Genomic DNA, 27,533 nt, shown 5'->3' with positions numbered 1-27,533 from the left:
AGTTTTCAATTTGTAGTATAGTGAAAGACTGGAATCTAATTTCTAATCCCGTTGGCCTGACAAAAATACCTAGACCAGTGTACAGTTCACACCTGTGTAATGTGACTTGCTGATAAAGCTACCTTTGTATATTAGGAACTCACTATATTATTGACACATTAATAAATGTAGCTGAAAAAAATAAGAGTTTTGCAAAATTACTGGAAAAGCCTTAATAGGCATTTGTCTCAAATTATAAACTGATGTTACTTGTTCATAAAAAAAAATGGCTTCCACACTTCTAGTTTATTTGGGATTATCAGATTGGGCAACGGAAAAAAGAAAAATAAGAAGGAAATAAAACCAATATGAAGACATCAAGCTTTGATGTTAGGAGTCTAGTTGATCTCATCATGTAGCAGTATAATTGCAATCCTCGCTCACTCTGAAAAGATTTATACTTTTTCAGTGTTCCAAAGGATCATGCAAAACTCATTATTTATTTAGTACTGTTCATCTGCCAGGTGCTTTAATCACTAGAAAATCACGAATGAGACACAGAAAAGAAGATTGCCTACTTTAGTCTGTACCACCACAGAGTTTTTTTTCCTGCACTATAGATACTGTTTTCCTAAATCTGCTTTAAATATGGTTAAGTTATAAAATGAATGCTAATTCATCTTTTTTATATCTAAAAAGAAAAGATATAGTTAAGATTAATTCTTATCTGAAAGAAGAAATCAGAATCTAAAAAGTATTGCAATCTGTAAAGACCATCTGACGCATTATTTATCCAACCCCTGGTTGAATGCTCTGAATCCCAGTAGCAAGAGGTGAGAGAGAGGTTAAGACTCGGAAGTGCTACACTGAAAGTGCTGAAACTACCAGCATTGCTTTTTTGTACTGGTGCTCTCGTTACAGAATTGTGCTGATCCTCTTTTACTAAATTGGAAAAAAGAAAGACTCCTTAGGTGTTTCTTAGGCGTTCTATCAAAAATCCCTCTCCTTGAAGAATGAAGTAAAATGATTGCCTTTGAAATGGTTCTACTGATGCTGCTTTTCACGAACTTCTTATGTACAGTTTAATTTTCAAGAAGATTTCATCAAAATGAGAATGACAGATGAGCTTTAAATGACATAAGGGAATCTAATGTTTAAATCATTCAGGTATTATATGCACTTAATAGCTTTAGACAGGATTTGATTTTTTTCCTGTTTTTCATTTCTAAATTCATGATTATTATTCTTCATGAAATGCATATAAAAGTTTTGTTAAAAGAAATGTGGTTTATAAACAGTTTTGAAGGTCAGAATGTCTGAAGACTGATTAGACTAAGTAAGAAAACCCCAGCAGGCACGACAGGGTACAAGTAAGACTGCACAAAGGTATCTGTGAGGAGAGGAGGATCCTGGAGGATGGTTATGGCAGCTGTGAAATACTCCTTGTCATTCCAACCAGATATTCCCCATTTCGGTGTATTTAAATGGTGATGCACTACAGTGATGCATGTACAGAAGGAGGAGTGGTAGATTATCTAAGACATATTTGCCACAGGTGTCTCATATCTGTTGTCTTACACATTCCCCTCAAAATTCTAGTCAGATCTAGAATTTACACTTAAGATGATTTTGAAACAGCTGGCAAAAATCTTTTTCTATTTACAATGATAGTCTGATTGATACTTCATTAATTCTCTTTTTCATCTCTGATGCCTTTCTGTGAAGTTATCTTTCAGAAAGCCAGACTCGAAGTGACACTAGTGTCCCATGCGCTGAAATAAAAAGGAAGTGGTTTCCCTAGCAACAATTTCGACACAAAAGCTCTCATGATTTTCCTTCTCACTCTATGTCTTCTTAATGGCTTGAATAATCCAAATAGGAGAAAAAGGCAATATGCATCTGATCTTAATGAACTGTAATGGCTAGAGACAGCACGAAAGCAAGCAAAGGTATCTGTGCTTTATATAAACTGGTGGATGACTCAGATGCACCCGAATTTGGAATTATTCATATTATTTTCAGTGAGTCATTTAAGGAGATATATTATCATGTCAGGCTGGTTGCAAAATATTCCTACACTTTGCTTTTACCAGCAGTTTGATCTGATAGTTATAACATATAGGAGGTTAAGAGAAGTGAGGGACATCACTTTCCATAACAGTGAGAGATGAGGAAAAGGCACTTGTGGATTAATGTACCATAGAATAGACTGGCTGTTGCACTCCGTCCTGTCAAGGCACAGACCAGTTTGTAGATGTTTGTCCTCAGTTAAATTATCCTCGAACCCACAATTGAGACATCAGTTCTGATTATTTTTGGTTTCTCCTAACACTTCAACTGATCCTACAACAGACATTCTGCTCACAGATGGGTTTTCCCCATATCTATGAATGTTATGGAAAACATCGAGGAAACAAAATGATAAAAACAAATGGTAATTGTTGGGATGGAGTGCTACCAGTCTCCTTTTGCTCATTTTAGCACCCACATTTTCAGCATTACTTGCAACCTAGCAGGACTCTTCTGCAGTTGCAGATCACTGTCCCCTTTGATAAGATGGCCCACTGTGGACAGTAAGATGCATCTTTGATGTGAATATAGGTGACGACTCCTATTTCTTTCTCATATTACCGTGGGAACAGGTACCACAGGAATATATGGTGCTAATGGTAAATGTATTCTTCACGGCTATCCTTTTCCTAACTTGTTCATATCATTGCTTTCAAGAAAACTACCAGAGAACAAAATAAAATTCCAATTTGTGTAAAGGACACCCTCTCAAACTCCAGCTATGACTAACTACTAAAGTTTACACCAGAGTCTGGAGTCAGCTGTCAGATAAAACAGTGACTATGAGGTTACCAGCTATAAAATTGAAAGCATAAAATGTAGGAAATAGAGCATTCTCAAATCTTCCATAGCTTAGATTTACAATTGCAAGCCAAAGGCATTTGATACACAGCCAAATACTTGTCTGAGATTTTATGTGATAACGTGTAATTAACAAAAGTCTTTGTTGGTTCTTCTGGGACTCAGGGAACATCTAACTCTGATTAGCATTCACTGAATGCCAAGACCAAAAGTAAAAATATTACATTACTTAAACAGGAATATAAATGAAAAAAAAGAAGGATGTGAAACTAGAGCACCAACTGAAACTAGAAACAACTGGGAATGTCAGAAATGGAAAAAAAAAAAAGAAAAAAGATTCAGCTGGAAGAATCAGGAGATCCTTGTCAAACAGCAGAAGCTGACGATGAACATTGTAACTTCCATCTATTTCTTTGGGTGGGAATTGACAACTCAGGTGTCTATCGATAGGCGTCTCTATCAGTGGCGGCCGGGATTACAATCCGGTTACTCGAACGCAAGGGCCCTGTACTGCTTTAGACTCAGCAAGGGATGCGCTACGTGACCACAGGCCCAGGAGACTTGAAGCTCGACCTGCAGGGGCCGTAGGACCTCCTGGAGCAGATGCTGAAAGTCCAGCAGGCTCCACGGGCTGCGTAACCCCATTAGCATTTCAGTTTGGGTCACAAGTGCACGTCTGATGCAGGCCCGGCTGATCCCATCGGCCATGCATGATGGTGCACTGTGGAGCCGTCCCAGGGCACACAAACCATATTCCTTCCTGGTGCAGGCAATCCCAAAGACATCCTTTAGCCACCACAGTGCATTGGACACGCAGGGCGAGAGCAGAGACTTGTCAGCAGAGCACGGCCCTCCCAGCAAGGCCGTGGGACCGGCCGTGCCCAGACTCCGTCCTCCCCACGCGACACAGCCCCTGGTTTAAGCAGCTGAAATCCTCCAGGCTGGCGCAGGCTGTGGAGACCAGGGATTCAATTCAGCCCAAAGTTGACACCTAGTGGCTGATCAGCTGAATCCCTCTCCTGTGGCTAATTAACTGGTTCTAATTAGCTGACTGCAGTGGGATGCCAGGCCCGTAGAACATACGTGTCTTAACAACGGACTCACTCCCACTCCGCACCGCCAGGTCTCTTATGGACAGTAATTTTGTCACCGCCCTTGCCTGGGAACTTTAGTCTTCCTGGAGCCATGCTCTGCCAGCAGGGGCTGAAATGGTGCCGGCTGCCTTGGATACCGGGTAGGGAAACAGAGCTCTGGATGTTCCCGGCTGCACATCCAACAGCTTTCAGAAGCTCAACATTAAATACCAAATGTAAAGCTAAATAAAATACCAGGTGCCAGTAAAAATTTACAAATTTCAGCTAACATAAAAAAGAAAAATACAGGCAGGTAAAATAAGAAAATAAAAATGAGCGTTCTATGATCAAAATTACAGATGGAGAAGATTTATTTTGTTCTTCAAGCTAGATGCCTGGTAGACTAAGGATTATAATTCCCAGAGATGAATTCTCTGTGTTTGCTTTATTTTGTTTTCAGTTTTCCAAATGATAAATTTTCTACGTTTTTGCCAAAACACTCTAAAGGGCTTGTTGTCAGAATTTAACCCTGAGAGTTAAATGGAATCTTCATTTTTTTAGCTTCATCTGGCTTCTTTTCTAATACTGCTCACAACATCCTCAATAACCTTTCCTCCTTGCTGACATTTAGACACTCTAAATATTTGAGCATTTGTTTTACAATCACTTGTTCATCGTAGGTATGTGGATCATTTATTTTTTTTACTATGGCAGCCTTTCCAGACTGCATTAAAAATTAACCTGAATAAATACATAAAATTCCCAAACTACTTCACCCACACTACTTAGAGCTTACTCCTTTTTTGAGACATGTTTCTTAAACAATAGTACAACCCTAAACTTGTATGTAAACATTAAATAGCATTCATCTGAAACTCCTCCTATTCAGTTGAGTCACTAATAAAATTTAGCATTTTCATGCTGGCTTTTTTTTGAACCTAAGGTAACTGAATCCAAGCATTAGGATAAATATTCTACATTATATTATCGCTTCACTTAGTACCAAAATAATTGCTATCAAAAGTACTTAGCAGCAGAGATATGACTCCCAAATCAGGATCCTGAGTTTCTCAATCTCTCATAACAATAAAAAACACTGAGCATATGAAAGTGCAAGAGAAAATTCCTCCTGGAATCTATGAAGCCCATTACATGGTTGCAGCAGACAGGAAAAAAAAGGTCACGGAAAGATTATTTTTTTCTTAGCATACTCATACGCCATAATATTGTAAGATAAAAATCTACATTATTATCATAATGATGAGTTTCTTTTATTTGCAGATTGAAAAAATACCTTACAATTTCTCAAATTCATTCATTTTTTATCACTCGAGCACTTTCAATGGGTAATTGTAGGTTGTAGACAAGTTCTTTTAAGCATTATTAAAATTCTGAGATGTGACTTGATTTGACCAGAGGTCGCACAGCCTGGCTTACAGCAAGCAGAACAGAATGCAGCATCCTGAGTGCAGGACGACTGCAAAACAATCTTCTTTTTATGGAAACTCTGGAACCAATGTTCACAGTGATTTTAGATTTGTCTGTTGAGATCCAGAACACAGAATGTAATGTTAGAAAATCAGTAAAATTGAGAATACAAATAAGTAGTCTGCCAGAGTGAAGGGATATTTTACTTCTCAAAACAATACTTGCTCAAATCGATATCATCATAATTTTTGTGTATTTTTATTTCTTAACAGCTCTTATTTCAAACTCAGGACATAAGCAATGTGTGTTAGGATCATTTTTGCTAACTATCAGTGAAGTTATAAAGGTAATTTGATAACAGAACACAAGCCAACACCTTCCGATTTAGGTTCATGCAGATTCATTTGTTGATCAGTAAATCATAACTTTACAATTGAATAGGATGCTGATTTTGTTAGTAGAAAAATAGATGTGAAAGATGGGAAAATAAAAGCTATAATATCCAACCCCAAACACTTAAATCTATCTCATCAACAATTTTTAGGTGTAACTGCTTTCTTTGCCTCTGGAGATCCATTTCCTAGTGGCAATAAGAGGCTTCTAACTGTTTATTTTTCCAACTATTTAATGTATACAGTGCTCAGTTTTATTTCTCAAAACTGTTAAGTTATATGCTATGAACTATTTTACATTTATAGTGTCATTATATATGCACCAAATATATATTCCATGACCCCATTTCACAACACTCTTTGTGTATTACCCTGTGTCGAAATGTGCATCGTAAGTGCAGGGCACTATGAAAATGTAAGTACCGATTTGGATGTTAATATTTTAAACACATATAGAATAAATTTGAATTATCTCATGATTCTCTTAACACTTCTTACTGAGTTGTACAGGCCATGTGATGTGTGAGAACTTTCTCCAGTTAACAAGATGACTACAGAAAGACATTTCCTATTACTAAGACTGTAGCTATTTCAGTATCGGACTCACCTGGGAAACCTTATTATGCTGCTGAGGCAATTATACCTTATGACTCAAACATGAAACTATGGATATGAATCTGAGATCCAAATCTCAGAATCAAATCCTCACAAACACATTTTCTTTGCAGACCTACGGAATGCATTTTTTTAAACACTGGCCTTTGGTTCCCTAACTGTAGTATATGCAATTGGTAGGTATAGTTAGCATATATAATTAATATATATGAATATACATATGGTATATGTCATTAATTAGTTATGTCAGAATGTGAACTGATTTACTGGTTTAAGAAAGTGTTACAGTGACAATGAAATTATGAGGGAACTACTCCATTTTTTTTTCATTTTAGATACTGTACTCTAGATGATAAAAATGTGGGGTTACATATTGAAGAACCAGTCTTCCACATTTTCCAAAACACTGGTGAGACCCCTACATTCTCCTTAGCACTGGCAACATCATCTCCATTTCTTCCTTAGTTTTCCTTAGTTAATTGTGAGATGACTGAAGGTTAGGATAGAATTTTTGCCAGGGTGGCTGTGACTGTTGGATGTGTGAGAAAATATCCGCCATAGCCCCTTCAAATAACGCTACTTCATTGGCAAAAGCCCGAGACTGGACATATTTTTACCAGCAAAAAAGGCCTTTCGTTGGCCTAGCTTATCTTATTTAAGGAACTAGTGGGAGTTCTGTCCTTAAGAAACCTCTTTTACTAACACAAGCTATAGCTCCTCAAGAAAGTTTTGCTGACTTGAATATACCAGCAATATGCTTTGGTGTGAGAAGTCTTTGAATCAACGAACAACTAACACAAGTCACGCCTTAATGCATTTGCTGTATAAATTAATTAAAAATAACTTACATGGAGATTATGATATATGTATGCTAGCAAAATACTACCTCAAACTCAGCTGAAGTTTTAATCAAATGCCTAACATTTTCAGAAAGTATTCTATGTATCTTAGAATTAAATGTCGTGTATCCTGCAGGTGCACTTTTTTGATGTTGTTTCTTTTATAAGAAGGTTTTACTAAGATTGGAAGACAAGTCATCTCTACACATTCTAGGAACTTTCTAGATACATTCTTCCTGTTCTCTTACTTCCACACGCTCCTTTCGTTATCTCTCCTTTCCTTCTTACCCTTTTTGTGTTTCTTTCGCCATTCTGCTGTTTCAATTTTAGTTTTTTAATAATTATCTTATTTGGAGGAAAAATAAATAAAAGAAATATAATTTCCTAGTAGAGTAAGTTTGATTTGCCTGGAATCCAAACAAATTGCCTTGCATAGCAGGAGACAATGCTCAAGTACAGCTCCCTTTTCATGTGTGAGTCTGAAATCTCCTTGTACAGTTGTGCTTCGGAAGCAGTAATATCTCAGTCTCATTGATGTCTGTTTTCCTGAACTTACTGCTATCTTATTTTATTACACTTGCAATCCTTGCTCTCCAATTATAAGTGAAAGACACTCATTTTCAGTTAGTCCATGTGGGACCATACAGAAATATATCTACTGTGTGAAAAAATACATCTTAAACACAGATCATCAAATTAAGCTCCTAAATTACTTAGAGGAAAAGATATCGTAGCAAAGAACACCATACAAATACTATAATACGTAGAAAACCTCAGAGTGTAAATTTACAAGATATAACAAATGCAGATGACTATAACATTAATAAGTATGAAACAATCAAGGAACTGTTGAAAAACGGAATATTTGCTGAAGCTGATGACAAGTGACTGATTGCAATTATTAAGAAATGTTTTTGATGAAAGCAAAATCATTAACTTTTGAGAAGGATGTTTTGGAGGATTTATTTATTTATTTAATAACAAAAAAATCCTTGTTGAAATCCTTTGGTTGGAAGAAGTCTGGAGAACCAAAGAAGTCACAAGGTGCTCCTTGGTTCCAAGAAGCATCACCCTTGAGGAAACATGAAAAGGAGGAGGCAAGAGAGCTCCTGTGGGATTTCCTTAAACCTGGTGCAATGAAAATAAGAAAGAGAAATATATCGAAGAAGCAGCTGCAAATCAGAGAAGGTGTGCAGGAAAAAGATAGCGTCAGCAAAGGTCAAAATGAAGTAATTCTAGCCAAGAGAGGGAAAGGACAGACGTTGTATTTGATTTGACTTGCAAATACAATATATCAGGCAGGGGGAAAATGCTGGCATAAAGCAAAGTCATTAATAAGTGAGGATAGCTGTGGTGCAAGTACTGCGCGAGGGCCAAAGGGCGGCCTGGAGCGTGGCGAGCAGCGCCTCTCTGCGTGGAGGTGGTGGCAGGGCCACCCTGTGGGGAGGTGGCAGCAGGGCTGCCCCACAGGGAGGTGGTGAACAAGGCCACCCTTCCAGGAGGTATTGAACAAGGCCACCCTGCGGGGAGGTGGCAGCAGGGCTGCCCCACAGGGAGGTGGTGAACAAGGCCACCCCGCGGGGAGGTATTGGACAAGGCCACCCCTCGAGGAGGTGGCAGCAGGGCTGCCCCGTGGGGCTCCCGCCGCTGCCCCGGGCTGCAGCGCACACGGCTGCTGCAGGGCTCCTGCCGTCCTGCACCGCAGCACCTCGGGCTCTCGTCCTCCTCCGGACTCTGTGGCTTCTCCTCCTTGCCCCACACCTGCCGGGGGAGCAGCTGGAGGCACTGAGCGATTTCCACTGTCTTTCAATGCTTCATTTATTTCTTTAGCTTGGTTCCCCTTTTCCCTTCCCATCAAGAGGTCCCAGGTCACTCCCAACTAACTCAGGCAAATGTTAGTGAAGCCGGTGGAGAAAAGATGGTGAGAATCGCCTGGCACAAGGGCAGGCGAGGGACGCGCAGATCATGTTACACGTCAGGCCCACAGCTCTGATCATCTCAAGGCCAAAACCATGACTAAAGCCTAGACTAGGGCTACACAAGACTAAGACTAAAATGATGTCATGAACAATATCAAAATATATGCAGTGATTATAAAAAATGATTAGGAAGCATTTAGGAATACATTAGATGTACTTACATTGAATAATTTGTAAGTGAGAATGCAGGTTGGGGGTAGTCAGAGAAGAACATGATCATTACCTCTGTTAGAAGAGTCAAGTCCCAATTAGGGAGAAAATGATTTAGGACAGCCACAGTGTATGATATAAATAGGAATAATGGATTGATGCCATGTAAAGTGAAATCTTAAGACAAATATCAAGAAGTATTTTCTCACAGATAGAATGTGAGATTACAGAGGTGGTGCAAGAAGCTTCACTGTATGTATATCCAAACAAAGCACCTGTGTGTACTGCAGGCAATGTAGCTTCCTTGGTGGGCAACCACCTCAGTGACCTGACACATCATAACTGTGTCTCCTTTCTATCATTCCACTTAATTTTAGCCTGTTTGTATTTAGGAAAATGAGAAAAAAATTCACATCTGTGCAGCACTTATCTATTCCTTTCCTCAAGTGCCTGATTATAAATGAAAAAATATGTAAATTATCCTAAATATTCAGACATCTGATAGGTAAAACTAATGATCAACTGATTTATTGTCTGGTTTGTGTCTTTATTTAGGAATCTATTTCAAAGCATTTTCCCCTCCCCCTATCAAAATGCCAGACTTTCCTTTGCACTAGATGAGCCAGGCAGTGGTAACCAAATACATTAAAACAATGTGTTTCTACCTGGAATGATTATGGTTAGACCATTCACTTTTGGAGTCCTAGTGCTCCAAATGTCGAACTTTGTAGACACTCCTCGGGCAATACCAAAGCAAAAATATAGTAGATAATTCTGGGGAAAAAAGCCATTCCTGTTTTAACAGTAAGGCATCCTACATTGGCTCCACTGAGCTGTTCAGTGTGTATTTTATAAGCCTGAATGTTTCATGTGGTTTTCTTTTAATTCTGAATGTTCTGCTTAGCACAGAGAATGGAGAACTGATAGTATGTAGTTCTTGGGAATTTACAGAACAAAAACATTAACAAAATGTTGATCAATTATACTTAATCCACACTTATTTGTGATATTCACTGTCCTCTGTATTATCTTTTACAGTCACTTTCTGTGTTAGACAGGAATTAACATATCTTTCATTATATGAGGTGGGTCAATTATGTGGAATGGTAAAGAAGGGTTCAGTGTGCGTAAGACAGGTGTAATGGATAACCTTCAACACTGGCACGTGACCTTCCTGGATTAATAATAAGGATATGTAAAACACTTATCAAATTATATGTCTGCAGAATAGCAAATAGACTACCAATACTGAGGAAATAGTAAAAAACAGCTCAATAACGCTCTGACCCATTAATCCGACTCCAACGTTATGCAGGTTTTAAAAGACATTTTGAAGACAGATGGCAGCCTGATGTCTCTTCAGTCTGGGAATTGGGCTTGGACCCTTGTATGTGATAGGAGGAGACTGAAACAACATTTATTTTAATACATTCATGTGAGCAAAACAGCGATGGAGGGAAGGCAAAGATGTTATATTCTTCTGTAAGGGCTGATGTAAGGTGGAAATGAATAACATGTGGATGCTTAAACATTGTGTCTAATGCCATTTAGGACATTGTAGGCTCTCCTGTCTGGCCTCCAGAAATTTTTCCATAAATTTTAGGACAGTACAAGATTCAAATCCATTTCTAAGCAAGACCTTAATGATGTGGAAGGAGGGAGGATCTTGTGGCCAAAGTTGCAGTTGGAAGCATCTGATGCGAAGATGACTTGCTCCATACTGTGTTTCAGACAGAGCAAGAGTCTGTGGCAGTCTGTCTATATCAGGTTTCCTGGAGAAAGTTATCCTGGAATCTGACCTCTACCCATCAGAGGTCTTTTGCAAGCCTAGGGGATTTTAGAGCTGACTACCTCTAAATTTATGCTTATCAGAGCCAGCAATTAATATGGTAACTTGTCTTCTGCATCTTGTACCAGTGGATGAAAATACAGATGGACTCTACTACTCTGTCTTTGAAAAGGCACCAGCCCTGAGCGCAGCCCCCATTCTGCCAAGACAGGGTTAAGTCCCTGCTCTTAAACGAGTGTTCACCTCACCTGCTACACTCCTTCCACACACATCCTGTATTTCAGCACCTGCAGCTGAGAACTGATATGGTGAATAGAGAGCAAGGAATGCTTCCATGGGCTAATTAAGAGCATGAAGTTATACACTTAAAGTTATATGGTATGAATAACCTCTTAGTCACATGCTGCGGTTCCTGATGAATTCCTGACTCCATCACACAATGAAAATGCACTGTATGAAAATGTTCCATGAGAAAGAAAGCTGTTCAGTATTCATTTTATTTGAATGCTGTGTGTGCTCATATCATATATCCTGCAAACTTTTGCAGCTGATGCTGTGGAGAAGTTTTTTATTTCCTAATCAAAGAAAGCAAGTAAACTAGCAAAAGTAAGAAGTGGTTTGTTTTCTCTTCTTTTCCTTGACTACTTGTGTGGAATGTGTCTCATAATATCACTGTAAAAGTAAATTAGTATATCACAACCTAAGCATGCTCAGAATGACAAAAGTGGCCAGAATGAGATAAAGTGGCAGAGGAAAATAATTATTTTATTATTCTGTAAATGGCAATTCAGCTGCACGAAGACAACTGTAAAAAATATGTCGCTACACTTCAAGTCCTTTTTATAAATAAAGATTTTTATGGACAAACTGACAAGTTATTGAAGTGCTGAAAACAGTGGGAAAAAAAAAAAAGGATAGCCAGTTATTGTATACATTAATAGCAGACCGTAAAAGCAACACATCTGTGGGAAGAAAACTGTCTCCCAGAAAACTCACTGTGTAATACAAGTTTCTCCCTGAATCTCCCTTATCTAATCAGAATGCTGTATTTCAAAGAAAGGGTCTCTTGAGCTCATGGTAGCTGTCACTATAGCAAGTCACTATATCAAAAATAGGCTTTTTTCAAGCCATGTGCTGTTAAGGTAAAGATTCCAAAGACACACTCTATATCCATAAGATGAGGGGCAGATGAAACATTCAAAAAACTGAACGATTCTCCTAAGACATCATCCTTTAATCTTATCATGCCTGCAGTGATATTTTTTTCCTGTGCGACTTTTACTGACAAGCCAGTAGAGCCGAAAGTCGAAACCACGCTAAGATGCAGTAAATTACTGGCGACTGATCAAACAAAAGAGCACGCAGCATCTGAGACGGCTGAAAGCCCCTGCAGTCACAGATCCAGGCTCTACTCCACCCAGCTCAACCTAAGCCTCAACTTAGGAGTTAACACCAACTTTATACCTCACAACCCCTAAAAATGTCTTGCTTTCTTGCTTCTCTTCTGGAAATAGAATTCAGTTCTGAGATTGTACTAGAGTGAGGGCATACGGAGCCAAGATCAGCTTGACCTCCTCCTGACGCAAAGCACGTTCTGCTGAGTTCCCGTTAGAGCTTTATACAGGGAATCATCCTGAACTGTGACCCCAGAAAGGAAAAGCCACAGCCCCATCCTTCTTATGGATGGCAAAACCATAACATCTTTGGCATTCCCTAATTAACCAATTTTATTCTCTTCACCTTGGTTCTTGGACTGGCCAGAAGAGCCCACCCTGGCATTGCTTGTAGTCCCTTAATTCGGGGGCTCAAGGGGTGGCAAAGGCTGATGCTGCAGGGACGCTGCCAGGTGAGGTAAAAAGGGAATTTGCTAAAAAGTGCTATAGGGGGAATTCCTCCATTTCCATTATTTTGATTTGTGTCTTTTCTCTTACTGTTTAAATTTCTCCACTGAGCATATAATCATGCACGTCTTCACACCATCTGTCCTCTTACACATTTTTATAGCTGAATCCATCAGAGTTTTAATTTGAATTTTTATCTGTCAGAGAGTTTTACTCTGTCTTGGGCAGACAGACAGAGGTTTTTCAAAGATAATAATTTTAGCAACCTGCAGGAGATTTTCCTTTAGCTGTGGAGTTTCTGTGCTTAGTGGACTGGTCCCCATCCAAATATGGCTGGGGAAATATGACAGCTGAAAACATGACATTGAAACGTGTGCTAGACATTACGGACACAGCTACTTGCAACCGAAATCTACAGAGAAGGCTTACAGAATATTTATCAAGTGACCCAAACTATGAAGCAACCAAAGTCAGAAGCTTTCGGTTAGATCTAAATTATAAAGGAAACTTTTCCTACCACACCCTCTGTGTCACTTTGGAATCCAAGTTCCTTGACATACTTCTATGATAAAGTGTGTCCGTCTGCAAGCAGAGAAAACTCCTCATAAGGGCAGTGGTTCAGGATCTGCTTCCCAGGACCACAACCTACTTCCTCTGGAATGGGGACTGGAATGGGTCCTGCCCATACTGTGCCAGGGAGGAAAAAATAACTGCACCCTCTTTTCTGCATCTGTATAAAAGTCACTCAGAACCTTACCATAGGAAATTGCTAATGGAACATTCCATACCATGAGATCTTGGCAGTAAGTAGCTTACATATCATACCATAATGGAAGAAAAAGCAAACTAGCTTTCTTCAGATATTTCTTTGGGGCTTACTATAAAGCACACTGAATTCTCTTTCACAGGATGCATTAAAAATCCTGACATAGTAGTGTTCCATAGCAGACACTACATTTTAAAGAGTTTTCAGGTAGAAAGGTGGTAAGGCTTTAAGATGTGAAATGGTTTAATTTCTCCATATGCATATGGTTAATCTAACAGAGCACGTCTTGAGAAAGTAGCAAGCAGGCTAGTGAGCTACTCCATTCCCATACTGTCAAATGCCCAGGTCTTCCCCATGATGTGGCCTTCCACCTCCTTCGAATGGGAGGACACTACACTCACACTCCCAGGAGCTATTCAGTCATCGCAGTATGTATCTATTCCTTTAAACAGCCTTCTCTACTTGCCACCCTGGGCTTACTCATCACAAGACCTCTCTCCCTTCCTCACTTCTCTCCTGTGCTGGCTCCTCCTTCCCACAGCAATAGCTCACCTGACTCACCATTTGCTTCCTCTTTTCTTATTCTTAAGAGTGCCAGCCATTGAGAAATATATTTGTATTTCCCCATTGCTTCTTAGATATGCTCAGGAAGAATTCCTATTAATATCAACATCATTAGAACACCAATCACTTTCATACCTCTCCGAAGTGTTTCCATGTACAAGCTCGATAATAATTACATCACCAGTTCATGAAGACCCACTGCTTGACACTGCCACATTTTTCTCATTTTTTCCTTTTGTTTCCCCTAAAAACTGCTTTCAACTACTGCCCTTTACCTCATACTGCAAGGGTAATTTCCCTGAGGAAAGGACAACCCATTAGTAAAAATAGCAACAAGAAAAAGAGTTAATTCGGCTCTTTCATTTAAAGCTCCCTTAATCGCCACGACTTTTCTCTCTGCTTATTAGGGGAGAGCCTTCACATACACAGAACACAGAAGGTGGGATCATTCTACATCAGTAGCATCTTCTGTAACTGATGATACTACATCTTGGGCTAGTCTTTTTCTGTCTGTATGATGTAAATCAACTATAAATGTAGGTCTTCAACTGGACCATTATATTTCACCTGGAGTTCTGACTGTATTTCCATTAATTTTGCTGGAAATATAAGGGGAACCCTCCATGAGCACAAATAAAGACCTCTTTGGTCTTGGATTTACACAAGGTCAAAGATTAAATAATTATATTTTAAATCAGTGTAAACCCAGTTCTTCTGGCTTCTCTACACCAGAAAGGTTTTGTTTGTTTGCAATATCTTTAGTTTAGGGTTTTTTTTTTTTTTATCAGAAACTGCATTACTTCGAAACACAAACATTCCTTTTATTGCTTGGATTTAGCTGGTCTTTTATCTTCTTTTAATTAGCTCACTTGGGAAGTAACATAACTCTATTAGAGAAAATGTTATATCAGCCAGTTGTTTGTGTCGTTGAATACTTCCTTTGAATTAACCGTACAGATTCAGACCCTCCTCCCACACTTAAATTGTATTATTACACACTCTGTACAACCTGCTTCTCTCTGTGTCCTTCATTATCTCAAGATCATCTTGATAGGAAGTAGCTTACACCCTTGTAATGTGCGGGCGGGCAGCAAGAGCCACCTTTTCTCACACGTTTGGAGTCCACTGTAACAGCCATGACCAGGGCTGCATGTGATTCAGCAAAGTCCTAGCATTAATTGCCACTAAAACACAGTAATCAAAGTGAGATTAAAAAAACAAACTAACAAAAAACTCCACCCTTACCCTCAAAGGGCCATAACAAGGAACTTTAATGTCTTACTGCAAAGTAATTCTGATGAAAAATTAGAAATAATATATATATATTTTATATACATACACACACACGCACACACGCACACATATAAAAGCCAATCCTTCCCAGTATAGACAAGACCTACCCTTGTTTTACAGAGTTTTGAGCAATCAAGAGAAGACTGTAGGGGCTCACTTTTGCTCACAGGCAACTCCTGACTACAGGTGTGTTGGGGAGGCAGGAATCCACCAGGCAACCAAGGGAAATACAGAAACGTTGCCTAGATATGTGGGATAGAATTTAGGAAGGCTAAAAAACAGCACAAGTTGAAACTGCTGAAGAATCTGAAGGGCAAATGCAAGGGTTTCTGTAATTGTTCAAACTATCTTCAAAAAGTGCAAGATGAACGTGGGGTACTGCCTGATCCCTAGCCCCACTTCTGTCCTAAGAAAACCATGGAACATGTCCTCATGGAAGAGACCTTCCGGCACGAAGGGGATCAGGAGCAGTGCAGATTTACCCAGGGCTTGACCAACCTGATTGCTTTGTGTGATGGAATAGCTTTTTCTGAGAATGGGGGCAAAGCAGTGGCTGACTTCCACCTGCACTCTAGAAAGGCTTTTAATGCAGCCTCCTAGCAGCCAAATTAGCACCACACTGATGCAGAGTCAGAGCAAAGGCTATTTTATGCACACAGCTTCACCCTCCACTGCTGCAGGTAACTATTGCATAATAAATTTCGCAGCAATCTCTGATGGATGAATTTTGATAGTTATCTTACTTTATGGCATCATTCAGGTTGCTGGATATTTAGTGAAGTGGGCAATGCACACTGCAGTCCATAGTCTGTAGTCATAATTATGGTTCAGTGAATTCATGCTCATAAAAAAAAAAAAATCCTTTGCTTCCAAGGGAAATGCTGATAGAAAATATGATGGAAGGTCAAGCACACCTTGTCATTTGAAAACAAAATTGTTTTAGTATTTTGGAAAATTCTGAGATTTACAAAATGGAGGGACCATGGGGAGTTTCTTAATGTGAGTTAGGAAGAATCTCCCAAGGATATTTTGGACTGCAACTTAGAGTATCCATCAGGACACTGTTTGTGACAGTTTGTTATCTTTCCTCAGCTGGAATAAAATAATGTGCAATATCACAATTACAAACGTGCAGTGCGCAAGAGGATATAACATCCAGAGAAACTTCAGATGGATGTAATAGCATGATGAATACCTGCATATTGGATATAACGAATGTTGCGTATTTCCAGTAATATATTAAAAATTGGAGAAGTCTGTAACTTAGCATTGTAGCTAAACATTTCTCTGAAGTTATGACACAACACATCATTATGATTTGTAACTTGAAATGTTAAAGTCTTTAACATCTTCTGTAATGCTTACAGACAAATATGCCTTATCAGTGCTACAGAATTTATTTGCTTTCAAGCTCAGGCTGCATGGCATTTACCACTACTTTTCTAACACAATCCGCACTGAAACTAACACAGCACAACATATACTGCAGCTTAATTTCAGTTAGAATTGTATCTGTGATGCCCATATTAACCAAATGTGATGTGTTTTATATAAGCATAAAAACAGGAAAAAACTAATATGTTGCATGGGGAGCATTTGTAAAACCTACATTGGAGTAGGCAACGTTTTAGTGCAGCCTTTAATTAATCCCTCTACTAGTGCAGGGAGTTTTCTACATAACATACAGGGATGTTTAAAATAACTATTTTAAAACTTCCTAAAAGATGGAACTCCAGTCTCCTCCTCTGGAGGTTAGGCTAACTCTACATTATTATATGAGAATTTGTTCCCATATTAAACTCAATTGTTCATCTTTTTTTTTTCAGATACATCACATTAGCCCTGGTTATGTATTTGCCCAACTTTCAATAATCTTTATTCATCCATGGGTTTCAGACATTTTAAATTCTCTAAGCTTCTCAATCATTAGCCAACAAAGCTGTATCTGATGAGTTCTCTAAACTTATTCCCCGCAGCCCTCCTGTTAATTTGCATTACTTTTGTCCGGACACTCCAGTTTGTTGATACATTTCTGGTGGTGACTACACGGAATTGTTAAGGAATGGGCCACGTCTCAAGCTCAGCTGAGACATGTTCGACCCAGCTCAGGAAAGAAGATGAATCAGTTGAGCTCACTTCTTGATTGCTTTGATGCTGAGACCCCTTTGGTACTGATCTAGATATTGATACAAAATAAAGTGCAGCAAAGTGGCCTTGTAAAGCAGAAGGCTTAACACAGAGCTCATTAACTCCCACAATGGGTGCTCTGCGCCACCTGCTCCTGCCCTCCACCTTGCAGAAGCCTGGAAACACACAAGCAAAGAAGTGTCGTGTGCCTGGGGAACCCACTTGGGCCTGTTTCCTTCAGCTGATGGATGCAAAGAACCCTGAACTGGCAACAGGCTGCGGCTGCTAGTAGCCACAGAAGAGCAACAGAATAAATAAATTAGATGAACTGAATGTCCTTGCACACTTTTAGTGAGCTGCACAGTGTTACCCAGCAGAAATATGGGCTCTACGAAGCCATGTGTGACACTGGGTAACCTCTGGCCTTGAGTCCCACAAAACTGTTTGAAAGAAGTCATATGCATCAACTTAGTTAGAGCCCCAGCGAGCACCCTGGGATGATCAGAAACGCTGTTCTGGCTACCTAACACCCTGCAGTTCTGCAGCAGAGCCATCCGGCAGGTTAGGCAGGGAGTTCAGCCTTGCAACAGGCTGCACCTTCTCCCATCTGCTTGACAACCCAACCCCGACCCCCTCAGCACATGCACTGACCCAGCCTCAGCGCCTGGCCTTGGTACAACCCCTGCTGGGCAGGGGAGGCTTCCAGAGAACCAAGGCAACTGCATCAGCTACTGGTTTCCTTCCAGCCAAACCCAGTTAGGGGATGGGGAAGCTGCTGCTCTTTTTTTTTTTTTTTTTTCCCTGGAAGTGCACAGGAGTAAGGAGCCCTTGCACCTTTTCATGAGGATGCTGTCTGTTTAATGCCAGAACAGTCTCGCTCTTCTGTTTTCCTGTTACTGAGTGCTGGGGACTCACTACAAAAACCTCACAAAACAGCGAAGAGCCCCAGCAGCAGGAGTGGGCTATGGTCTGAGGACTATGTTCAGAGGATCCTTACCTAGGAGCCTCAACAACAGGAGCCAAAAAGCATCAAAACAGGTTAGTATTTTGACACCAGCAATGCACTTGTCTGTGAGTGCTAGCATAGACAGAGGGCTGAATTCCTAACATAGAAACACCACACAACACGAATGCCAAATATTAAAATAATCAGCATTTATCCAGCCTCCAATTTAGAACACAGAGGAAAGATACAATCTGTCACACTATTTCTGTGTTTCAGAAAGTTAAAAAAGACACTGCGGAAGTTGTTATGAAAGTCACTCTTTATATTTCAATGCTATAATTTTAAAAAGCAGCTCTGTTTTTCTTACAAAAAATGAAATCATAATTATTGCATTTTGATTCCTTACTACTTCCCCTAGAAATGGCAGAATATTTAAATAAACTTTTAAAAAAGAAGCAAATGTGATGTTTAATGCCTAAAAATGCACTAACAAAAGCAGACAGGATTCCTTATATGTTCTGATATACCCACTGGCATTACATTTTTGAGCTTCTGTGCATTTACATTTTTGAGGGCTATGCTTCCTTCTTTATCTTTTTAGAAAAAAAATCAGCAGCGCTTTGCACTTCATATTTAATGATGAGAATGAGATTCAGCTCCTTCCTCTGCCTGAAGGATAAGGGGGAGAAACAACAAAGCTCATAAAATCACACCAACACATTACGTAATCAGACCGTGAAGTCATTGACTGTATTTAAGATTTATTCTCCTATATTTTGACTGAAACAGTGATATATACACGTTTACACTTTCTCTGGATATGATGATGAGAAGTAGGCATCATATTGCTAAGGGAGCTACTGCTTTGAGAAGCACTTTCAATGGGAATCTGATCCCCACTATGAAGTGTCTCATTCTACTTCTCCGTGCCCTTGAAAGCATTTCTGCTCTTAAAAGATATGGCTTTTGAAAGACTTACATTTTTATCATTACCCATCTTCCCTTCTGATCCCTTTGCTTCCCATTTTAAAACAGAATACTTAACTACTGTGTTTAGGTCTTAGGAAGGTAGTATTTTATTATCTTTATTTTGTTTCATCTCCTGCCTAATCCTTTATTGTAGAGTCCTCAGAATGTTCTGCTCATGAGGGAATGCTGTACAGAGTAAGTGGTGCAAATTTTGAAATCCTTAGGGATTTTTTACACGGCAAAATGGAATCAAAACCACCAGCATCAAGCACCACCTCTTTATAAAACCTTTGTCACCACAGTGAAGAAGTTGAAAACTCCATGCCTTTTGTGGAGCAGTCCTTAACTCATATTTCAAATTTGCAGGACAGTAAAATTACATATGTACTAAACACACATTAGCTGAACAGAAAGTTCAAGTCTTAATTTTGCCTTTCCACTGGGTAAATTTGCCTGTGACATGGCAGCACATGAAGGCCAATACAAAACTTAATGTTTCCTTGGCAGGATGTTGTTTTTAGGATTCTCTACACCTCTCAGATGAATGGACTCAAAACACCTCCTGCTTCATTTGCCAGTGCATGAGAAGGGAGCCACCACCAAGACCTCAGCTTCAACCCATTCAACTCACTTTCCCAGGAGAGCTGAATAATAAAACAGCTAAAAACATGTAATCTAAGCCTTTAAAACTGTTCTTATAACGACATAAAGTTTGGTTCCCTGAAAGATACAAGAAACATTCACGTTTTACTGAATTCACTCACTTTTTAAAAGCAGTTATTCAGAGTTCTGGATTAATAAGGAAATTTCAGCTAACACTCAGCCTTCTGCCATGTAATATTAAAGCAGGTAGAAAATATGGATGAAATCCTGTCTCTGTTTAAGTCAACTGGAATTTTATCAGACTACAGTGGGCCCCAAGAAAAGTCCATAATTGTGTAAGTTGTTACATAATTCAGCTAGATTTGAATCATAACCAGTGACTTAAGACATAACATGGAATAGTTCTGAACAATCAGATGATAAAAAAATGGATTTTTCATAACATTAATGTCATGATAACTAAAAAGATTGCTTTTCACAGGATAAAGTTAAGCACTACTGTTATATTATTAGCAAAGAACAAGGGATTGCTAAAAAAAAATTCATTTTTTTCAGGAGTAAACAAAAACTGGCTAAAAAAAAGAGTTCTACATGGTATGTTGTTGTGCTGTTTAAATTCATTTATTTTCATAATTCTGCCACATCCTTTACAGATATGAACAACATTTTTGTTTGGATTTCCTATAGAATTCCACACTGATAAAATTTCTCTTGCTGTTTTATATTTGAAAAACATCTATGTTCTTACATAATCAACAACACATTGCTTTTTCATAAAGTATTTGTACATTGAACAATTCCTCTCATTTCTAGTACTGCTACAGTACATTTTACTTTTAAAAGGAAATTCTGCTCATAACAAGCAGGGTTCTTCAGCTCTTACTAAAGCTTTTTAGTCACATCCTACAAGGAATAATTTTAAATCAAGTGCTTTTCATATCTTTTTCTCAAAAAAAATATTGAAGCTGTTACATTTTTGTTTACAAGCATTAGTATTCTTATCCAATATATATTTTAAGTATGTTTTCAGCCTACTGATATGCTAAAAAGTTTTGCTGATCTAATAAGGAGATCAGAATGGTCTATGAAGTCAGTGATCCACGAACTAAATCTCCATACAAGTTTTAACATGTCACAGCTATGTTTTCCTGTATTTTATTGATTTGTTCATACTATTACAATTCAAAGACCATCTATAAATCTGGACTTTATTCCATAACTGGAAAAACTTGGATTATTTTGCTGCATCTCTTCTTGAGAGATCAGTGGCTTTAATTCTGCGCAAAAACACTTCCTCCTCTGTTACAAAAATGTGATTGTTTTACCCTATAACTATGTCAGAAATATATTTTATTTACAAATCATCACTTTGAGTCAAATCATGATTTTTTGCTACAGAAAAGCAAAGTTAAATCTGCAGTATTTGTCTGAGCTGCTATAAAGCAGCTACCTACCCCAACCAGGAAGGCATTGGTAGAATTCACAGGAACTTTATTACAAATTCAGAACTTGGAAACAATCTCACTGAAGTCAATGTGACTTGGATCATTAAGTTCAGTGGGAGCAGAAACAAGGCTTCTACAATTAATTCTTCTATTCTGCTTTATCACAGGAGAGGCACAAAAGATGCAGCAACGGTTTGTCTACACAGAGTATGTCTTTTTGCCTCAGGTTAATGAGAAGTCCCTTTTTTAAAAATCATTTTCCTGTTAGAGATGAGTGGATACATACAGGCTGGAAATTCAATTTGGACAAACTCAACCAAACTACAGAAACATAACTACATATAAAGTCATCTTTTCAAGGGAAGAAATGTACAAACCTATCTATTAACCCTGGAAGTCATTAAAAAGAAGACTGATTTTTCTCAAGAGACCTAATGACCATTGCTGATAAGGAGAGAAAATACATGTGAAGTCTCCATATGGGAAGAGGAAATACAGCATTCATAAACCAAGTATGTTTTCTCATACACTATGTATTATCTGCCATAATATATAAGTAGATAATAGATTATCTACTATTTCTCCAAATGTGCATCTGGTGACTGGGAAGCTAGGGCATCAAAGACAGGATCTGTGCAGAAACTGGTTTGTTGAGTTTATTTCAGGTTGCCTTTGGTTTAAGACTTTTTGACTTCAGTGAACTTGTCATCTGTGATCAGAGAACGCTGTGATGTAGATCATGCAGTTATGACCTTGGCCCTTTCTTCAGGTAGTTTCTCAGAAGTCTCAAGGAGTTATGCAGCCTTCCCCTACCAACATTTCACCTTGCTGTCCACTCAGGTCTGGTAGCCAGTGTTAAAAGTCACATCTCAGTATCCCCCAAGGGACGGAACAGCACTGTGAATAATTTGACCTAGCAGCTCAGTCTCTACAAACTTGCGAGGAGCAAATGAAATTACATGGTCAAACAATGACAGACTTGTGCTACACTTAAGCTCTTTCAAATGCTTACGTTAACAAAAGTTTTTTTCCAATGAAAGCTTAATATTCATTGAATGTCTGATCAATGTAATAGTGCAATGTTGACCTTGTATTAATGTTTAACTTTTTCCACTAGGTGTCAGACCATGGGGAAAAAGGAGGAAAGGAAAAGATACATTTTCCTGTTATTGAGCTTCTCTAATGGAAATCGTATTTGTTACAATGTCTGTATTGATACAACTCTTCATGAAAATTTATTTACTTTCCAATGGGTACTTTGTGCTGATTAGGTGAGGAGGCATTACCTACTTTCCTGCTATTTATAACATGGCTAATGATTTTCTTTGGTGTAAATAGCTCCTTATTTATCTTGAGATGCTTTCCTTGATAGGGACAAAGTCAGGACAAAAAGATCTTCATTGCTTTTTCTGCTACGAAGTAAAAATTTGGGGCTATTTCTCATAAATGATTCAATTCACCCACGTATTCTTACATGCACGGGTCACTTTTTCATATAAAGGGTGTTGCCTGCAATTTTGCTTTCAAGATTGAGATAACAATAAAAGGAGCCATCCACTATTCAGTTATCTTAAATACTAGTGTATTTCTAAGAAGAATGTGTCTTTAAAAAGTGTAGCACAGTTTCTGATTATATTTCAATGCCATGCTGTGTAACTGCCCTTCAGTTCATAGCAGTTCAGCTTCCAGGATACCTATGTTCAGGAGAGAGTTTGAAATCAGGTGAATGATCAGGTAGTTCCCTTCTCTGTCCTATTCTGCACTAGAGTGGTTGTTCTTTGCCCCATAAACACACATTTTCTATTACAGTCTAGGATAATCCCTATTGCTGTCCTATTACAAAATTAACAAATAATTTCACAAAGCCCTTAAGACATGATAACACAAAATCTTCCTGTTTTACTTACTTATTTAGTGCAGTTTCAACTTCTGATATACACTGGTATTTGCAGAAGCATTGTGTACTCCACAGTTGATTTCTGTTGTAGACTTCGCTTCATCCTATGCTTCATCCTAAGCAAATGCAGTCATTTGCTTAAATTTTGTGGAAGTTTTCTCAAGTATTTGGCATAAGGAACTAGTGCTTCTCTCCTATAATTGCAATATACTACTCTGTTTCTCTTAGCCATTCTAATACATTAAAATTACAACGAACCCTTCTGCATTTAGCTTTTAAATATAAAAATATTTTCATCATTGCCATCTGGCTGTTCACAAATTTCTGGTAACAGTAGCAATGACACATTTGTAATGAAATGTCCGAATGCAATTCTAGGAATTAAAAAAAAAAAAAAAGAGGTACATTTAGCAATAAAAGTGTGCTTACCTTCATATGTTCCACTTTCTAAGAGAGCACCACTTTTCTCCAATTCCATAAAATCTTCAACTGTGATGAAAATATAGTCCACACCGGGGACTTCTCCCTCCTTATGTGGCCTTGTGGTGCCTATTAATAAACAGAAAGACACAGTCAAGCACGAGAACTAAACGTAGAAGAATCTTTTGGAACATTTTGGAGAATTCACAGATTGAATTAAAAATTTATACAACATATCATACAGCATATCCTCCTTCAGAGATGTTTTTCAAAAGCATATAGCCACATCTGTTGAAGCTGAGGTATATTAGACACCTTTAAAAGGATGGGATAGATGTTCTTTGGACTCAGATTATGTAGCCTAATTAATGAGACTGCTTCATACTACTATTCTTTCATTCTCTAACCCTCACTAAGACAAGACATTCCTATGTAACATTAGTCTTACATGTATATTTTCTATCTCTCTAAGCAAAGTTTTGTTTACAAATATTCTGCTCCATGCTTTTTTAGAGGTTTATTTATTACATAGAATAATACATCTGTAAGTAAGTTTGTAAGGGTTTTATTCACACAGCTCAATTCAGTGCCTAAAGTGGACTTATACGCCAGGAGAAAGGGTTAGGCTTAACTGAGTACTAATGATTAAATGAATGAGGTCTGTTAACTATGCTGTCAGATTGCTAAGGTGCTTAAATTTAGTTATTGCCTCTATTGTCATCTGTGGATGACAACATTCCATAAATGCCACCACACAGTATTTCATACACATCTAGAAGTAACTTCACCTCTGCTAGAAGGTCAGATGTTAACACAGAAGCATCTAAATTTGACCAAAGTTCCTTGAGTGGTCAAATATATTTATTATCAGGCTGCAGCTACTTTGACTAAAAGCATGAAATACATCTCGAAACTGTATTTAGAAACAAAAGAAAGCCCAGGTTTTCAGGTTCTTCTCAGCTTCAGAGTGTTTGAAACATCTTAATCAATCCCAATCATTACTGTATTGATTAGATTACACTTCTTGTGTTTGGTTTCTGGACTATTCAGGTGACTAGCCACTAGCTCAATTCCCCTGGCCATACATTGATACCTAGTGCTACCTGAGGTACCGGCAATATCTCAGATGCCCTCATAAGCCCACATCAGCAGATGTGACAAAGGACAAAGGGGAAGCCCACACTTGTGCCCACACATTATGGCAGGACAGCCCTAAAGCATTTCCAGTACTATTTTCCTATATTTAGGCAAGCACCTAATCAAGCCCCAAATGTGGATGTCTTAATCTCACATGGAATCCTTCTCTTCACCTAGACCCAGTGGTGACTTTTGTGAGATGAAGAGCACATTAGAAGTGCTAATTTCTCCTGATGACAATGAAAGGAGTCAGGATGAATCTCTGTCCCATGCCTCTGGTAGTTCCACCATCTGGATGTATCTGGAATATATCTGAATAAATCTGTAAGACACCTTCCTTTATTGGTATGATTTTGTTTTCACTTTCATTTCATTGCAACATTTAAAAGTAAAACTCTATTTGGCAACTGATTTCTGGGCATTTCATATTTACAGAGGTGACTTTTTTAGGGCAATTACTATTGTGTTTCAGGAATGATATGGTTCTATTTCCAAAACATTTAGGCATTGGAATGTCCATAAGTAGGCTGAATTTACTCCCCATGGAAAATACAACCACTAGGGGTACAGCTGCATTCTGAAAGACATCAAACTCTTTGTGATAACTGCTCAGAAGCACAGGAATTCTGTCCAGCTCTCTGAGCGTCCAGGAGCTCTATTAACAGCACAGGCATCACATATTTCATCTGCATGCTCTCTCCTGAGGAATTTTGGATTTCTCTCTGTGAGGAATTTTTCACTCCCAGAGTCGATTGGCAGGACAACTCCTGCCAATAAATAAGCTTTGGAACATGAGGGCTATGTTGTTTCTAGGAAGAGCATGGGGAAGAAGTTACAATATTATATGAGTATCTGTAACTCACTGATTCTTCAGGCATTTCTTTTTGTAAGGGAAAACTGGGATTATCAGTTATCAGTTATTGTGGAGCTCAGACATAAATACTGGCAAAATAAAATGAAGTACATCCAAGGTTGTATTCTATAAGCTATCAAGCACTTAATCCAGAAAATGGGAATTAAGAGCAAACTATGTCTGTGTGTTGCACATGTTCAGTGTGACTCTCTCCCCAGGTAGAGCAGTGTCCATCTGCACCAGAACCTTGTAGCCTTTGGTAAAATCTTCCTGCGTCTCATTTCCTTCCTGCACCTGTTCTCATTCCCTCAGCCTGGAGGACCTGAAATCTTCAAATGATTAACAAAATTCCCTGATGGAATAAACAATAGCTATAAGCCTGCTTTACTCCTTAATTGTGGTCAAAGTGAGTTGCTGTTTTCTGTTTCCTTTATACCCTTCTGCAATTAGTACAGCAATATGCAAGTGATAATATGTTAATATTTAGAGGCAATTAATGAAAAATTTTAAATATCTTTCAAGATTTCAACATTGGGATCTACTTTATATATAGTGATCTTACGGGTCACGGACATTTTTTCTCTTTCATTGTTTTTAGAATATTGTAGAGTTATTGTTCCCAATAGATTTTACCTCTACCTATATTCATATAAAAGAACAAGTAGGCCTAAAAGCCACACTTAGTCAAGAATAAAAACAAAAGATTAATTTCAAGATATATCTCTTTAGAGGCACAACAAGGTTCAATAGGATACATTTGCTACTGCTTATAATGCTTAGTCTTTTATTAATGTAAAATGAACATAGGCACCTAGTTACCATTTCGTCACCATGGTAACGTAAGGAAAAAATAATTTCTGAATTCCATAATGAAAGAACATGATACTTTTAGATCTTGCAGGATCAAAACCAGCATGGCATATTTGCACAATGCATATTTATGACCGAGGCAATCTATTGTTCCTGTTAAACAGAGGACATGTGAGGAATGGCTTAAAAGTAACCTGGGCTGGTCTGTGCTGCCACACAATACGCAGGTACCTTGGAAACGGAGGAGTTTTGTCCACAAAATCTGCACCGATTCCGACTCTCTTTGACTCCACGCGGTGAGTGCTTATAGCGCTGCAGAGCTGCTTTCCTACAAGCCTGGCACCACCACTGACATTATTGGCATGCACTCTTTTTGCAGTGGTTTCAAGGTGAATTTCACAGACTTTTTGTATCTGCTTATGTCTGTTGATATGGGAAGAGTGGGTCACCCAGGAGCATGGATGAGGAGCCTACAAGAGACCTTGGCTATAAGACTTGCAGTTTAAAGCACCTTTAAGCTTCTCTTTTTAGTCTTCAAACTCTTTTTACCTAGTGAATTGGCTATCATTCCACTAAATCCACTAATTTCACTCAAAAAAAAAAAAAAGGAAAGAAAAAAATTGTGATCCTCCTAGTTTTTAAAACTTTGACTGCTTGACAGACAAAAGCTATGCCATGGCAAAAGGGCTTGTATATGATCAGGAAATTTAATCTGAAATGATGAACCTGGATCTAAAGCAAACCACA

General features: G+C 38.5%; 1 protein-coding gene across 9 annotated transcripts in view; it reads right to left on the bottom strand.

Annotated features, from left to right (window-relative positions):
• MAGI2 (membrane associated guanylate kinase, WW and PDZ domain containing 2) overlaps positions 1-27,533 on the bottom strand; it is a 677,723-nt gene that overhangs the window by 254,563 nt on the left and 395,627 nt on the right. For all 9 annotated transcript variants that reach the window (XM_088533177.1, XM_088533170.1, XM_088533173.1 and 6 more), the window contains exon 3: positions 23,996-24,115. In XM_088533177.1, the coding sequence (XP_088389303.1) occupies positions 23,996-24,115 (120 nt within the window). The remainder of the gene's footprint in view (positions 1-23,995; positions 24,116-27,533) is intronic.

Source organism: Tinamus guttatus, unplaced genomic scaffold (assembly GCF_059628265.1).
Source record: "Tinamus guttatus ecotype Peru unplaced genomic scaffold, ASM5962826v1 Tinamus_guttatus_pri_ptg000489l, whole genome shotgun sequence".
Lineage (NCBI taxonomy): Eukaryota > Metazoa > Chordata > Aves > Tinamiformes > Tinamidae > Tinamus > Tinamus guttatus.
Note: the sequence above shows the minus strand (reverse complement) of the source record. Positions and strands in the feature narration are given on the sequence as shown.